Raw genomic sequence first — 17049 nt, 5'->3', positions numbered from 1 at the left:
CGCTGAACACAGCACAGCATGGCTCCCATTACGATCCCACCCCACCGCCAGCAGGCCACGAGGGTCCTGGGCTAACATCGATTCACCTGAGTGTGGCGCGCACGGGCGCGCGCCACTGCACGCAGCCACCACATCCGCAAGCGCGCCTCCTTCTGCCGCCGGCCGCGCCACACCCCACACCGCCGTCCGGCCGAGGCGAGCGCGGCTACGGCACAGGGCCATCGCCGCCGGCGCTGGGCGGCGGCGCCGGCGCGCCGATGATGCCGTTCACCAGGTGGCAGTCCTCCTGGCCGGCCGGGATGCTGATGCCGCCGCGGTCCTCCGCCGGCGCATCCGGCGCGATCGTGAACACGTACTCGTGGCGCACGGGTGGCGCGGCCGCCGGCGGCGGCGCCGGTTCCGCCGGCTGGTCGCCGAAGCCGGCCAGCGCGTCCGACGAGGCACCGTCGCCGGCGGCGGCCGGGTCGTCCTCGTCGTCGTCGCTGGCGGCGATCAGGCCCTTCTGGTGGTCGCTCACGTGCAGGCCGTAGGTGATCTCGTTGACGGTGCAGAAGTTGCAGAGGTGGCAGCGGAATACGCCTCTGCCGCCGTGCCGGTTGATCACGTGCGACTTGATGGCCGACGACTGGATGCACTGGTAGTCGCAGTGCGGGCACCGGTACGGCCGGACGCCGCTGTGGCGCATCTGCAGAGAAAGGCAGCTCAGCACGCGACACACCACAGCGGCGCGCTCACACACAGCCAGACCGGACAGATAGAGAATACTGCCGACTTCTTGACCGCGGTTCCGATACCTCACGTCATCGCAGGCACGTAATGGCTCATGCCGGTCGATTCAGATCAGCCTCTGGATGCATCCGCAATCAGGTATGAAGATGCGCACAGCATGTTCACGTGACTTTAGGCATGAATGAGGTAATCCGGCTAAGCGACCGTCCATGAGCCATGTTGTGCATTTTGACAAATATTCAGCTATCTTTGACTCATCCGCCTTTTTAATGATCTTCACCCATGGTTATGCTCAGGATACCCCGGAATGAAAACCCTGTCCCTGGTTACGTTACGTGAAGCGTAACGTCACGAAAAGTGACAATCCGTTTGGTCCCTAAATGAGCTAGAGGTGTGAAACACGTAGAAGGAGTGTTGCTTGCCATGAGATGAAGCCAACGGAATACTCTTTTAAGGTTTAAAAATGTTTTCTTTTTGAATGGCATGCTTTGCAGCCACGCCTGAGATTAGTGTTACAATGTTCAATCCATCCTTGTTATGATTCGATTGCGCTCCATGGAAAAACCTCACAGTCCATGCGTAAGGTAATTCACGGGCGGCTCCATTAGCCGTCACAACCATTACCAGATGTAGATTTAGATCATGAAATCATATAAGTAACCTGATAACAGATTCATTACAGTGCAATGCTTAATTCCGACAAGCACAGCTTACTTCAAGTTCACACACCGAGCTTTCCGCACTTCTTTGCAAGCCAAGCACCGCTCTGAACGCTCATAAAACTGTCACATGAACGGAGCGCCGTCCACGAGCCCGGCGGTCGGGTTCACCTTATGCCGACGGAAGCTGCTGGGGTCTCGCGTCTTGTAGTCGCAGGTCGGCTCCGGACACACGAACGGCGTCTCGCCGCTGTGCCCGCGCATGTGCAGCTGCAGCAGCGCCTTGGTGGCCGACGTGTGGCTGCAGACGCGGCAGCAGAAGCTGCGCACCTTGTCGTGCAGGATGCGCTGGTGGATCTTGAGCGTCTTCACCGAGGAAAACATCTTGGAGCAGGTGGGGCAGACGTGCGGCCTGAACCACTTGGGCACGGCTAGCCGCGAGCCGTCCGAGTGCACCACGCGGTGGTTCAGCAGCTGCGACATCTGGCGGAAGCCCTTGTTGCACTCGGTGCAGACGAAGCGGCGCTCGCTGACGTGCAGCAGCCGGTGGTTCTCCAGGTTGCTGAAGAGCGCGCTCTTGAAGTGACACTTGTCGCAGGCGTACAGGTCCAGGTCGACGCCGTGCTGCCGCCACATGTGGGTCATCACGCGCACCCAGCTGCCAGTGGCGAACTCGGCGCACTGGCAGCACTTGAACGACTTGACGTCCTCGTGACACTTCTCGTGCACGCTGCGGTACTGCTCGCAGGTGAAGCGCAGCGAACACTTGTCGACACGGCACTGGAACCGCTTGTCGTGGCGCAGCTTCTGCGGCGGCCGGCGCTCGCGCTTCTTCTTGGGCTCGGGTGCGCCGGCCGCCGGCGCCCGGTCGGCGGCTGCCGGCCGCTGCCGCGCCAGGTGCTGCCGTCGCATGTGCAGCTTGCACTCCCGCAGTGTCTCTGACACGTGGCCGCACTCGCTGCACAGGAAGACCTGCTTGTCGTCGCTCTGCAGCGGCCGGTCCAGCAGCGCCGGCTGCGGCGGCTGTTGTGGACTGCGGCGGCGGTGGCGGCGGCGGCGGCGGCGGTGCCGGCTGCTGCTGCTGCGGCGGCGGTGTCAGCGGCGACGGCGCTGGCTCGTCCGCCTGGCAGTGGCGCAGCTCGATGTGGTCGGTGATGGCCGCGTGCGAGCTCTGCAGCGATTGGCAGATGCGGCAGCGGAACGCCGTCACTTGGTCGTACAACAGCTCCAGTGGTACAGAGAAGTCTAGCTGCAGCTGGCTGGGGTCCTGCAGCAGGGCCAGCTCGGGGTCGGCCCCGCCCGCCGCCTCCAGCGTGGAGCCGGCGCCGGCGCCGTCCAGAGCCTCGGTTAGCCAGCTCTCCATGGTGGCCGTGTCAACGCTGGGTTACTGAAAGTGACAGAATGGAACACACTGTTAAGAATGGCAGTTACCTGTGCTTGATCCCCATGTAGTCATCTAAACAGGTGGCACCTATGGAGATCTTGGTGAAGAAAATGTAAGCCCACAGGACAATTTATATGATTAACTGCTGATAACAGCATTAACTCTGCAAAAATATATTACAGACAGCCACATCACTGAGTTCAAACCAGTTGCCAGAATTGGGATGCCTGCTAACAGTCCGAGTCAATCGCCGTCACAGAGCAATGTGAGTTGATCAGAATTAATCTGCTGGAATGGAGTCAACCAGAAGTCTTCCCTCAGTCAATTATAAAAAGCAAAATGTCTGAACAGATCTAAACAGAATGGTCATAGTTGTATAACCAATTGAATCCCTTGCATACACACATTTCCCCTAGCTGCAGCACATAACTTTTCCAGCATGCATGCTATGTGCAAAAATGGGAATTGTCTGACAGCAAGGTGACAATAGGTGACAGGGCAGATACGACCTCACATTTATTATGTTTGCAATCAGCTTGCGGTTGAATGTCATATAACGTTAGCACCCAAATCTATACCAAAATTTGTGTTATGCACCATAGGCACTCTGTGCAAGCCCATGATGACAGCATCTCATAAAATATAGAACAATTTTATCTTGACTCCATTCATCATCTATCAGCCCTCTGCATGCACAAGTTAGATGGCCACATAACCTATGGATGATAGGAAAGGTGACCAGACCTCAAGACCAGCCTATTGCACTGAAACTTCCCAGTTATTTGTGTCTTGCACTCTTAAGAGTGGGACATAACAGCCTACCCTGCATTGTATCTGGTACTCATAAGTGTAGTCTGCTCCAATAATATCACAGCCTCCAATGGCAGACTCAAAAGTGTTTACAAACCTTCAAATATATTCCTCAGTCCAAGCCATAGAAATCCCCATTGATAAGGTGCAATAAACAAGTTCTGAGCCTTTCAAAGTATCAAAGTATCAATCCATGGACAGTGAAGCTAAGCATGTACATTATTTGGCTAGGCATGTACATAGTTTGGCCAGACATGTACATACTTATGTTTGCACATGATTGGAGCTTGACAACAGCCATACACAAAGCCCACCCTGCAAGAGGCCTATCTACTACATTGAATGCCTACACAACATGCATCAATGCACTGATCTTCAGGTAGGCCAAATCATGGCAGACATCACATGTTTTTGTGCAGAAATGCTACCAAAATATTTTTACCCAAAATTCCCTTTGATCAGAGTATCAGAATTTCTAGAAACAGTTCCTCTCCATGATAATCTCTGACATAAGTGCTAACTGTGTGCCAAACTTCCAAAAGCTTCAATTTACAGCATGTTTTATATGCTTCAACTGTTGCTAACATGCTGCTGACATGGAGGACATCATTTCAAGGGATTTGAAGGCTGAAAAGCAATGTGGGGCTGCTAGGAGCAATGCATTTTAGATGCCAGGATTCATAACAGGAACACCCACTACATGAGAAGGGATATTGTCAAAAAAACTGTACATAGCTTATATCAGACCACACCTAGAACATTGTGTATGGCTTGGTTCCCACACTTCCAAAAAGATAAGGATATGCTGGAAAGAGTACAGCGGAACACAACGATAATGATATATGGGATTAACAATTCAAAGTGTAAGGATATCAAACACTTTGCTATAGGGTACGTCTTTACAGCTGGATCAAAGCATCTACTGTCCAGCATAAGCCCAACTTTCCCGCTTCCATCCCTTCCAACCCCTATTCACGGGTAGCATACTATTTTATCCATTCAGCGATCTAAGGCAACAAACAGAACCAGGCTTACCCCACGTGTAAGCGACAACAAATATTACAACTTCCTTTCAATACCAGTCAGCCCATTACCATCCCCCTGCCTACGCACAGGGGCCAAAACAACCTACGCCGGCACGGGCAATTAACAAGATGAATGAATGCCACCTGCGCGTCAGTTTACCACGCACAATTTGGAGGTGGACGGTCGTGATTAATATTTCTATTTGGAGGTGGGTGGAATGACCATCTGTCAGCAAACCATGCCAAAGGCACTGACTTGCTATTTGGGAGAAGCAGGAAGAACTGTGCCCATAAAAAGCCAGTAGTCTCCTGTGGAGCAAGTAATTGCTTACCTTACTTGCTTTCAATACACGATTGTTAGCGATTTCAACCTTACCTTGCAACATTGTTAGCAACTTACCTGCGTTAACAACTGCAACAAAGTAGCAGTTGTTAACGCAGGTGCGTGAACAACTGCGCGTACACTGCCGGTGCGTCACGCTGCCTGCACCCGGTGCGCAGGCTCAAACAATTTTATGGCATTTGTTTCACTAGTCGCCTCTACCAAAATAACAAACGTTCTCAAGGAAACATGGGATGGCCTTGTGCGTTTTGAACTCATTTCGACCCACTTGACTCCAGCTAGTCTTTTATGCCCCTAGACCCTCCAATTGGCCCCTTGATCGTCGGACTCGGTGGGCCATATAGGCTCTTCCGGCGTCCTCGAACACTGCCTCTGGCCGACTGGGGCCCCTTGGCAACACGGAGCCCCTGTTAGGCGCTGTCGGACCCCGAGCAATGTAAATCGCTGGCTCCGGCTTTGTCCGTACTTGGGAAATGGCCCCTTATGCGTAGGCGTAGAAACGTTTCAAAAAGAGGGGGGGGGGGAAGGCTTAGGGTATGCTTCAGGAACTTTTTCTGTGAAGCAAGCCCGTTGACCGAGGGGACAGAGACGGAGACTATTGTCCGCTCTGAATTCACATAAGATTTTTAAAATATTTAAATGTCATTGCTGGCTAGATGTTCACCTGCAGCCGTTTATCACTGGTGCGCAATCTTGACTATTCGACTCATCTATGCCATTTGGCAAAGAAGGCTACCCAGCTGCCCACGATTATTCGTCCATTTCAACATTATTTTCCCTGGGGACCCGAAATACCACGAGCGTGTAGGCATTTTGAGTCATTGAGGAAGCATCTACCTCCACAGGGTAGGCACCAAAATACGACCTCGACATAAGTTGGTCAAAATGTTGAATGCGAATCGACGATCCACAGTGCGCCTGATTTTCATGCGCCTAGATTTCGCGAGCTACTTTACCAGAGATAGGATTTGTTGCAGCATTTTAGGCGTAAAGAAATTCGAAAGCTTGAAATGTGAACTGTCAAAAACAGAGTGACAAAAACCACAAAACTGGAATTTTTTCCTAAAAAAGCCATAAAATGAAGGCTCTTCTGTCATAAATTCCTTGTCTAAAACCTGCCCCCGTCCGCCGTCGATAGCCACTTCTCCAGCCCGGCAGTTCCCCCCCCCCCCATCCCCCCCAGGGCTGACCGCAAACCAATCACATGGCTGCTCTGCTGCATGTGCGAGTACCTAGTACAGCGCGCGAGTAGTAGTGTCTAGTCCGAACGGTAGATGGCAGAGCGTCTCGCGGGCACAGAAATACAGTCTAGTTCCGACCGCCGGCTCGTGTGCACCTTCGCGGAGACAGACCCGAACACTGCATATTTATGGATTAGCATTACTACTTATGAGTATGTAAAACATTTGCTAGACACCCGCAGCATTATCTTTTTCTGAACTATCTTCCCTTACAACACACCACCGCAGAAAAGCTTTCGGGAAGCTGCCTGCCTTAGTCACGAATTGGTCCAACGGACACCCAATTGCCGGCTTGATCTCCTTTCGTATGCAAGCAGAAAATGATGACGCTTCTGGAAGAAGTACCCTTGAACATTTCAATCGATTGGTGATACAACTTACGTACCGCAGTTTTGAGCATGCGCGCACGCAAATTTTAGCAACAAATAGGAATTAGGGGGATCATTGGTCCCCTACCCCCCTCCATTCCTACGCCTTAGGCACTGCCGCCACGGAGCCGACCGTGCGTTACTGGTGGTATCTGACCGAAGTATAGGCCCCTATCGACTCTGGGCCTGTGATCAGCGCGATGCCCGTGAAGTTAGCGATTTCTTCGGCGATTTTTTTCAGCGACGAGTTCCGATTTCTCTGAAAAAGGGTCTCAAGGTCAATTGTGGCATGATAACACCAGAATGACCGTTGTTTTGCAATTACGTGTGTCCTTCAGGGTCAAAAGCTGGGTCAAAGGACGGGGAGTTCGATGTCATGCAAAAACTATGAGTCAGTTTGAAAACTGTGAGCATCAAAATATTCAAAATATACATATAATAAAGCGCAAGAACTAGCGTCCGTCAGAAAGTTATGACCTCTCAAGGTCACCCTTCAAGGTCAAACGCCGGCTCCAAGGGCGGCGAACTCCATGTCGCCCAAAAATTACCGACCGATTTTAGACTAGCAAGCATCAGAATGTTCATCATGAAAAGAGCTAGCGTCCGTGAAAAATTGTTGACCTCTCAAGGTCATTGTTCAGGGTCACACATGGGCTCAAAGAACAAGAAACTTAATATAACCCGAAAATTACCGCTCGATTTTCAACTTGCGAAGGTCAGAATAATCCCCACAACAGCAAATAGCGTCCGGAAAATGTCCTGACCTCTCAAGATCATTCTTCAAGGTCAAACGTGGGCTCAAAACACAGATAACTTAAAATCACTCAAAAACGACCGGCCGATTTGAAACTTTCAACCGTAGGAATATGCACCACAAGAAGAAATGACGTCCGCGAAAAAGTCCTGACCTCTCAACGTCATTTTTCAAGATCAAACACAGGCTCAAAGGATGCGGATGCTAGTTTCTTCTGTGGTGAATACTCTGATCTTGGTAAATCGAAAATCGGTCGGTAATTTTTGTGTTATGTCAAGTTGCCCGTGCTTTGAGTCCGTGTTTGACCTTGAAGGATGACCTTGAGATGTCAGAACTGTTTGACGGACGTTAGCTCCTGCGCCTGTGAATACTTTGATGCTTAAAGTTTTCAAAGTGGCCCGCAATTTTTGGATGATATCGAGCTCCCCGTCCTTTTAATCTGAGTTTGACCTTAGATGGTAACCTTGAGAGGTCAGAACTTTTTGACGGACGCTACCTCTTTCTGTGTTGAATATTCTGATGTTTGTAAGTTAAAAGTCGGTCAATAATTTTTGGGTGATATGGAGTTCACCGTCCTTGGAGTCCGTGTCTTACCTTGAAATGTGACATCGAGAGGTCAGTACTAATTTACGGACGCTAGTTATTTCTGCGGTGAACATTCCAATGTTTGTAAGTATGGAATCGGCCGGTAATTTTTCGGAAATATGAAGTTCCCCGTCTTTTGAGCCCTTGTTTGACCTTGAGGTGTGACCTTGAGAGGTCAGGACTTTTCGAAGGGCGCTCGCTTTTTCGGTGGTGAATATTCTGATGTTTGAAAGTTTAAAATCAGTCGGTATTTTTTGGGTGATATAGAGCTTACCGTCCTTTGAACCGCGTTTGACCTTGAAGAGTAACCTTGAGAGACCGGGACATTTTGACGGACGGTAGTTCTTTCTGTGGGAAATATGCTGATGCGTAGAAGTTTGAAATAGGCCGGTAATTTTTTAGTGATATGGAGTTCCCCGTTCTTTGAGCTGGCGTTTGACCTTGAAGGGTGGCTTTGAGTAGTCAGAACTTCTCGATGGACGCGCTTGTAAATATTTTGATGAACTTCTCTTGCGCTTGTAAATATTTTGATGCTCGCAGTTTTCAACTCTACCGGTAGTTTTTGGGTGATATCGAGTTTACCGTCCTTTGAACCAGCTTTTAACCTTGAAAGTCATATGGTATTGCAAAATACGGGTCGTTTTGGTGTTCTCATGCCACAGTTGACCTTGAGACTCTTTTTCAGAGAAATTGCAACTCATCGCTAAAAAATCGTTGAATAAATCGCTAACTTTACGGACATATCAGCGCGCAAGGCCCTCTGGCTCGCATTTAGAAACCCGTTCTTACGGGGCCCCCGAATGAGACCTCTGGCTGGCTTTTCAGGCATTCTGGGCCCTCAAATAAGTTAAAATTGTACTAGAGGGACTCGAACACCCGACGAGAGAGCTGTTTTAGCATCTTGTAATGTATGTTGTCGGGACCTTCCGCTCAGCAGCGCAGGCAGGGGTGCAGGGGCACGTGCCCTCGGTACCCCCTGCCTGCGCTGCTGAGCGGAAGGTCTTGATGACATGCGTCACGATGCGCTAAAACAACTCTCTCGTCGGGCGTTGGGGTCCCTCCTGCACAATTTTAGCTTATTATGGAAAAGGGCATAAGAACATGGAAAACGACATTTATTTTGCAATGTCATATGGCCGTCAAGGTCAAAAGCAAGTCCAGAGGAGGGAAATTCCATACCACCAAAAATGCCAGCCAATTTGAAAGTTGCAAACATCAAAATATTCACTTGCAAAAGAATTAACATCCGTCAAAAAGTCCTGACCTCTCTAGGCCACCCTCTAAGGTCAAAATTAGACTTAAGGGACGGGAAACTCTATATCACCAAAAAATTACCAGCCAATTTAAACTTGAAAGCACCGGACTATTCGCCACAGAAAGAACTAGCGTCCGTCAAAAGCTGACGATCTCGCAATGTCACACTTCAAGGTCAAGGTCAAACTCAAAGGAGAGGCAGTCCCTGCCACCGAAAAGATTGCCGTCTGATTTCGACTCGAAGCGTTGGAATATTTACCAGCGCCAGAACTAATGTTCGTCGAAAGTCATGTCCTTTCATGGTCAACCTAAAGGTGAAATTCAGGCTGGTCTCTGGATGACTTCCACTTAATGTTTTGTGGTGGTGATTTAGGTTCGTCGGTTGAGTTAACCGTTTCTCGGTGTACAGTGCTTTTGAATGTTTGTCCGTGACCAGCTGTGATTTTATGAGATTTGACAAACATACCTCGACGAGAAGGGGCTGTAAATATGTTGGTGAGTGCAGGCGCGCAGCGAGAGCCTTGACAAGGGGAGGGCAGCGGGTTGACGAAGGCCCCCCTGATCGTGAAAAGAGCTCCCGAAGAAACGCCGGATATAGCCCATTTGTTAATCAGGCGTGCTTTCCACTTATACTCTTCATTACTTACTTCTATATCTGGGATTGAAGCCAGACGCTACCGCGAAATAAAGTTTGACTCATTTTTGTAGTCAATAAACTGAAGAAATCACGTGTTAAACGGTTGCGAATGCTGACTGAACAGCCTGGGAATGCTGATTGTAGATCGAAATGGCTCAACGACTTGTGTAACTTGACCAAACCCTGTTTGCCTGCAAATGTTCAGCATTAATTCAGAATCGACCAGTGGTACAAATCACGTCGGTAGTTTTGAACTTGCGCACTCGTAAATCTTAATAAACAAGAGCCCCGACGCCCGGCGCTGCAGTCTACGTAGGCTGCGCATCGTCGGCCCTTTGGCTGGCACTGACCCGTGGCCAACGGATGGATAAAAATGATGACGGATCTGAAAGAAGTACCTTTGAACGCTTCAGGACATCAGATCACACATTTAAATGGTAATCCGGGCGTCTATTTCACCAGTGCTGTCTTTAGATTGATGTTATGAACGGATTGGCATTTGCAGCACTGGGGGTGGTGCTGGATGGAATCTGGTGGTGGAACTGGACGGGCGAAGGTAGAATGCCTATTTTTTATATTGCTGTAACTGTTCATCTGTGCAGAAGAAAACCTCAAAGTTATAATAATGATACGCCCGGTCCAAACTTTGAATGGTACGATTAATTTTGAAAGACTTTCAAACCATTATTTCACAACGGTCGTTCTTGCTTGCACGGCTGTTGCTCCCTGGTGTTACTTGCAGTGGCCAACGCCGTTCATTTTTACGGAAACGGCAATCTAGGCCATCTCTGTCATGGCTCCCGAGATTGCGGGCGCGCAGACTCAAATGTTTTCATGTAATTTGTTTCGCTGATCGACTCTACAAAAGAAGGAACGTTTACAGGCAAACATGGATCGTCTTGTTCACTCCGATCCAGTCTTTTCAACACTGATAGGACCACTAATTTCTTTGCGGGCAAGGGGGCCTTTCGAGCAGAACACTAGGGAACGCCTTACTGTTCCCGATCAGGAGCTGAGGGGCCATGCCATTCCACCGCGGTGTGTCTTGCTGCTGCCATTCTGCCGACATGGGGCGGAATCCCTGGTCGATCCGGAGGCCCATTAGAGGGATACATCATATCACATTGGCCCCCTTCCTGACGCGGAAATCCTTCTGACCCGCGCGGCTGGCCCCGGGTCGACGCAGGAACCCTCATTGGCGCAACAACATCCCTGATCGGCGCAGGTGGTACAATCATTGGCACGCAGACTCCAGTTCGGTTGAACGGGCCCACGCTGGAATTAGGCTGGATAACCCACCGTTCCGCACTCGGGGCCTTGACTGTGACAGTGCCCTTCCATTGCCTCGTTGTTATTTCTTTAATTTTATTTTTTATGTCATTTTCTTTTTTAGTTTAATTATTATATCAATCATATATTTTAATTAATTACTTTACTAGTTAATAATTGCTAATTTGATTAATCTCATAAGTTAAAATGCCTCCGTTTCATTGCCAGAGGGTCCGACTAACGCAAGAGGTCCTCTGTCATTCGGGGTCCGGTCCCCATCCCTGTTGAACAAATGCTCCCCTGGCCGACTCGAGGCCCCTTGTTGACACAGAATACCCTGTCAGGCAACGGGCTCTTGACCGATACAGGAGCCGAGCGTTGTTGCAGGGGCCCCGACCGAGGCAAATCGTCGGCTCGGCCTTGTCCCTGGTTGGGAAGTGGGCTCCAAGAGATCAGAACTGGTCGGGAGCCGACTGTTCGGTATTGGTGACCACTGGCCGAAATAGAGCGACGCCCTGTCTCAGGGTTCTTCAGTCGGCACGAGAGGCCCCTTGCTGACGTTTGAGATCACGATCCTACGGGTGGGGGCCTTTTGACCGTTCTTCCGTCCTTCCGTCCTTTAGGTAGCCCACATTCAGCCCCTCGGGCCCTTCAGTCTTCCAATTGGGCCCTTTATATTTGATCTTGAGAGACCCTTCGCTCCTCTCCGGACCTGCTCAAACAATGCCCGTAATCGACGTGGGGCCTCTAGCCAGGACATGGTTCCCTTTTAGGCACTGTGGGCCCTTGACCGACATGGGGGGCCCAACCATTGGTTCAGGGACCCACACCAATGCAAATCGCTGGCCCCCGACCTTCGTTTCCTGCTTAGGAAATGGGGCCCCAGGAGACAACCCCGTTGTCTCAGGGGTCCTCAAATGTGCAAAAGGGACCCCTGACTGATAATTCAAGGTCACGCACCCTACGGGCCAGCGATTCTTTATGTGACCTACAGCCAGTTCTCAGGCCCTCAACCGAGTCGTTGATCGTCGTTTCAGGTGGGCCGCCTCGGGCCTCTCTTCAGGCCTCATCGAACACTGCCATTGGTCGGCTCGGTCCCCTCGCGAACACAAGACCCTGTGTTAGACTCTCTGGCCCCTGATAGATACAGGGTCCCCGATCAGTGTAAATTGCTGGCCCCGGCTTTGTGGCTGATTCGGGGAAATAGGCCCCTAGGCCCATACTGGCACGAAGCCAGCTATGCGGTACTCGTGATGCCTTGCCAATGTATAGGCCATATCGACACAGAGGGTCCTTCGATTGGGACACAAATTGTTCTGACTGTCATTGAGGGGCCCGCTCCCGCATGCCGGGGTCCTTGCAAAAGACTCCGACCAGCCCTTTGCGCCCTTAAGTCCTCCAATCTGGTCCCTGATCGCCAGTCCCGGTAAGCCCTCCATGCTCTTCGGGCCTCCTCGAACACTGCCTCTAGCCGACTTTGGGGCCTTTACCAACACAGGGCCCCTGTCAGGCGCTGCGGGGCCTTGACAGACGCTGGGGCCCTAACTAAGGTAAACCGCTGGCTCCTCCCTTGTCCCTGCTTGGAGAATAGGCCCTCAAACCCTCGCCGACATGGAGCCGACTGTGTGTTGTGGCTGGTGTCTAACCGACATATGGGCCCTGTACGAGTCAGGGGACCCCTGATCAGCGCGCATGGCCCTCTGGCTGAGATTGGAGCGCCCGGCTTTGCGGGTCAGGTCTCTGAATACGACCCCCGGTCGGCCTTCGGGCCCTTCGGGCTCTCAAATTGGGATGGGGGGCACGTGCCCTCTGTGCCCGCTGCCTTCGGTTCTGATAGTATATATATATATATATATATATATATATATATATATATATATATATATATATATATATATGTGCGTGTGCATTATGGATAGCCAGAACATAAGGCGCAAAATCCGGGAAGCTTTTGGACCTTTCTCCCTGACAACTTTCACGAATCTGGCCTCTCCCAATAATTTTAAGAAATCGACACCGATGTCGCTGGGCTTGCATCGCACAAGCCACCTCACGAGAACAGAATTAATGTGAGAAGTGCATTGATCAGCCTACGAGTCGGATGAAATCAAGTGCACAACTCGGCACGTACAAACTCCCGCAGATCCGATATCAATACACATATGTGAGCCACAGTGTTAGAATGAACCGGGTGACCGATGAATATACAGGATCGTAGGGCCGTTCAGACACCACGTACGGCTGCTTCTCCGAGTACTGTTGTGGACACTTGATCCTGATATTCCACCTTCACCGTTTCGCTGATAATAATATTCAACCAGGGCAAAAACGGAGTCAAATTAACCGTGGCTCGGCCCTCGGAGAATGACAGCATGACAGCAGCAGCATGACCGCGCGAGCATTGAAACAACTTGCGCGCGCGAGGTGCAGCCTTGTGCACTTAATGTCACTGTCAGAGCATTCCCGGCTGGCAATGCAGATCTCGCGTCGGCCGAAGCTTGTCTTCTTCAAATCATCCCCTGACAGTGCATCCCTTGACGGCACGACCGCCGGCTGCCAGGCCACCTGGTCCGTCAGTTATGTGTGTGGACGCGTGCGTGCCGTGTTTGCGACTGGCGCGGCAGGAGTGGTCGCTCGGGGAACAGTAGTGATCGGCGCCTCGCGCCGGAGCCAGTCACCGGATGGCTCCCACCCAAATCCGCGAGCCAGCGCCACCGACCGCATCGACATGGGCGAGTCCTTCGGGCTTCACGGCGAACCTCAACACTGAACAGGCACGACTGACTTCATCAGCAGTCTGCTCTTGGGCAATCTGTATTCTCTTTACATCGCGTATACGTGGCAAGGTATGTCGGTATAATGGCAACGTTACAAAGTCCCGGCAGATATGCAGGCGAGAGTAGGCGCTTGCGGCGACCACCCGCCCTCCCTCACTCGACGTTCCTCCACGCTCGGGAGAACAGTGGAGCAGGTAGGCGCGCGGCGGCGGTGATATGGACGTATATCACCAGCTGAGCGACACAGAATAGCACGCAGTGCACCGACATCACGATATTCGCTGGGGAAATAACTGGGTGTGCGGGAGCAGTGCGCTGCCGTCCTCGCAGCTGACGTCAGTCCCCATCGCACCATGTGAACGCGACAGAGGGGACGAGACAGACCGAAACAGCCGCGGCCCACATCACACGGCTCTGTCCAAAGCGACAGCACGGACCCGACCCAGCCCCAGGCGCCGACACCAGCCCAATCGCGGGCACGCTGTACAATCCATAGTGTGGCGCCCAGGAGCGCCGAACGGCGCACGGCAGCGGGCCGTTACAAACAGGCGATGTGCGCTCTTCCTAGGCAGACACCGTTCCCGATCGGTAAACGTGACCTAAAAGGTCGCCACGTCAACACGGTTGGCATGGAACACTCGTCCGAGTGTGCGTGATGCGCCTGTGACGTCACATTTTGCCACCAGAAGAGGGCGTTTGGCAACGAGGAACGGCATCGACACACGTCCCGCAGCGCAGAACATCTGCTCCCGCCGCAGACCCAGCACGATACAGCAGCCGCACGTCGCGGAAACGGAACGTGTACTTCGTACCACCACCCGCGTAAAATGCACGCATACCATCTGTGCGGAAACATTGCGCAGGTCGCTATCGCGGCGGACAAGACGGACGCTCCGGCCCCGCTGGCCGGCCAGTGGAGGCTGCCGCCGGGCGACCGCGGGCCCGGCGGACCCGCGGCACCCACGCCCCTGCCGCCTGCCGAACAGCGGCGTCACTGTCACCACAGTGGAGGCGGGGTCTCGCGCCGCCCGCCGCCGATCCGGCCGACGACAACGCCTGCTGCTGCCCCTGGCCCTCACCGTTCGACCGTCGCACTGCCAGCCGACGTCTGTGACAGACCGCTGCAGAACAAACAGGCCCGTGGAAAATTCAGGAGGGTGGAGAATAAAGAAGCTAGCGCGCGGTCCGCCGCTGGAGTGTCGTTACCGGGTGAACTGAATACCTTCAACCATACCCGAGCCATATGCCGGTTTGTCTCAACAGCAACGACAGATTCCTTATTGGATATGGTCATTTATTCATTTGCGGTACTTTCATTTCCAGTACCGTCAAGGCAATCCAATTTATTTTTTGTCGGAACCTGCGAGAAAAATGATGAGCGCACATGAGCGCCGCGTTGTACTCCGGTACAACACCGAGTTTGCATGCAAGTGTTTAAGTACAGGCGAGATGGAGAGGCGAACTGTGATCAGTGGGAGATTCACGGGTAGCCGGCGGCAATGTCACAAATTCGATATCAGGCGTCTGGTCAAGTCCCCTGACACACGGGGACGCGCTGTTGATTTATACATACCCGTGGCCTGCATATTGCCGAAAACGCGTAATTCAGTACAAATAAGGATATGACAATTATGCCACGTCTGCAGTTCCGGAGGGCTACTTACAGTATCTATAACGTAGATTATGCATGCAAAGATGATAAATTGGTCTCGGGTTAGTCACGACAGCGGAAGGAAAGAAACTCAGTGCAGGGCGGGGGTGTTACAGTCCATCACAGCAGCAGCACACATGCCACCCGTCCTCCTATGACATAAGCCACAGTTGAGAATAACCGGCCGCGGCATTCCCTTCCATGCAACATGTGGTAATCGACACATAAACCAGCGGCCGCTCTCTCGGCACCAGCTGCGACCAAGGGCGGCGGCGGACGACAGAGCCACGGCGGAGACCTGGCCTCAGGTCATGACCGCGGGCCGCCGTCCGCCGTCGCGCCTTCATGTCATCAGGATGCCGACCCGGCCGGCGATGTTGGAGACGATGGAGGGCACCAGCGAGAAGCCGGCGGCGCCCGGCGTCCGCTGCGACATCGGTCCCGTCTTCAGGCCCACGGCCGCGCTGTACGACTGCAGGAACAGGGTGCGCACCGCACGCAGCCGCGCCGACCGCCTGCCGGGCACACGGCCGCGTCACAGGGGTCCGCCTCGGGAGTCATAGGGGGGGGGGGGGGGGGAGAGGAGGCGGCTCTGGGGGCCAGAGGGGTTAGCTCTGGGAGTCGGAGGGGGCCGGCTCTGGGCGTCAGAGGGGGGGGGGGGCGGCCCTGGGAGCCAAAGGGGGTCAGCTCTGGGAGTCGGAGGGGGCCGGCTCTGGGTGTCAGAGGGGGAAGGGGGCCCTGGGAGCCAGAAGGGGTCAGCTCTGGGAGTCGGAGTGGGCCGGCTCTGGAGGTCTGAGGGGACGGATATATAAATCAGATGGGTCCAGCTCTGAAAGTCAGGGGGGGGGGGCAGGCTCTGGGAATCAGACGGGGCCGGCTCTCGGAGTCAGACGGGGCCAGCTGTCGAGGTCAGAGGGAGCCGACTCTAGGAGTAAGAGAAAGTCGGCTATGGGAGTTAGAGGGATTGCCTGTAGCCGTCAGAAGGGCTCAGCTGTAATGTTCAGGGGGACTCGGTTCTGTGTGTCACAGGCCACGGCTCAGGTCGTCGGATGGGCCTGGCTCCGGGCCTCCGAGGGGTCCTGCTCCGGGGGTCAATGGACTGGGCTATAGGTGCTACCGAGCGCGAGTCGCTGTCACGTGCAACACAACCACTAGCATGACGCTGCTCCGAAGCTCACTACACGGAGCGGACGAATCACCTGCCACGCGTCTCAGTGCACGCACGCCACGTCTACCTAATCCTAATCCTACCTAGTCCTAGCTGAGCTCTCTTCTGGTCTGTGCACATCCGCTCGTGCTGAGCACTCGGCGGCACACTGCGAACGCACCATGCATGGGCCGCTAGGGACGAACAAACTGGCTGAATCCTGGGGTGACACACGGCGAAAACGGTAGACATGTCTGAAGCTCGACTCGGCGCCTGACATACTGCATCTGACGGAGTCCGCCTGCACCTCCGCCGCCGTCATGTCTGGTGTGGTCTCCGCACACGCGCACACGCACACACATGCACATACACACACGCGCGCGCACGCACACATTACATACATACATACATACATA

The 17049-nt window shown here is 52.9% G+C and overlaps 1 protein-coding gene across 1 annotated transcript in view; it reads right to left on the bottom strand.

Moving 5' to 3' along the window:
• Window positions 1–205: 205 nt before the first annotated feature.
• LOC119092268 (zinc finger protein 628) overlaps window positions 206–17049 on the bottom strand; it is an 18171-nt gene continuing 1327 nt past the window's right edge. The window contains exons 2-6 of the mRNA XM_037215239.1: window positions 15851–16001; window positions 2512–2655; window positions 1560–2228; window positions 518–685; window positions 206–286 (exon numbers count right to left, since the gene is read on the bottom strand). Of these exons, the coding sequence (XP_037071134.1) occupies window positions 206–286; window positions 518–685; window positions 1560–2228; window positions 2512–2655; window positions 15851–16001 (1213 nt within the window). The remainder of the gene's footprint in view (window positions 287–517; window positions 686–1559; window positions 2229–2511; window positions 2656–15850; window positions 16002–17049) is intronic.

The sequence above is a fragment of the Pollicipes pollicipes genome, unplaced genomic scaffold (assembly GCF_011947565.3).
Source record: "Pollicipes pollicipes isolate AB1234 unplaced genomic scaffold, Ppol_2.1 Scaffold_3447;HRSCAF=4054_pilon_pilon_pilon, whole genome shotgun sequence".
Classification (NCBI taxonomy): Eukaryota; Metazoa; Arthropoda; class Thecostraca; order Pollicipedomorpha; family Pollicipedidae; genus Pollicipes; species Pollicipes pollicipes.
This window is presented reverse-complemented; position numbering and strand designations above follow the sequence as displayed.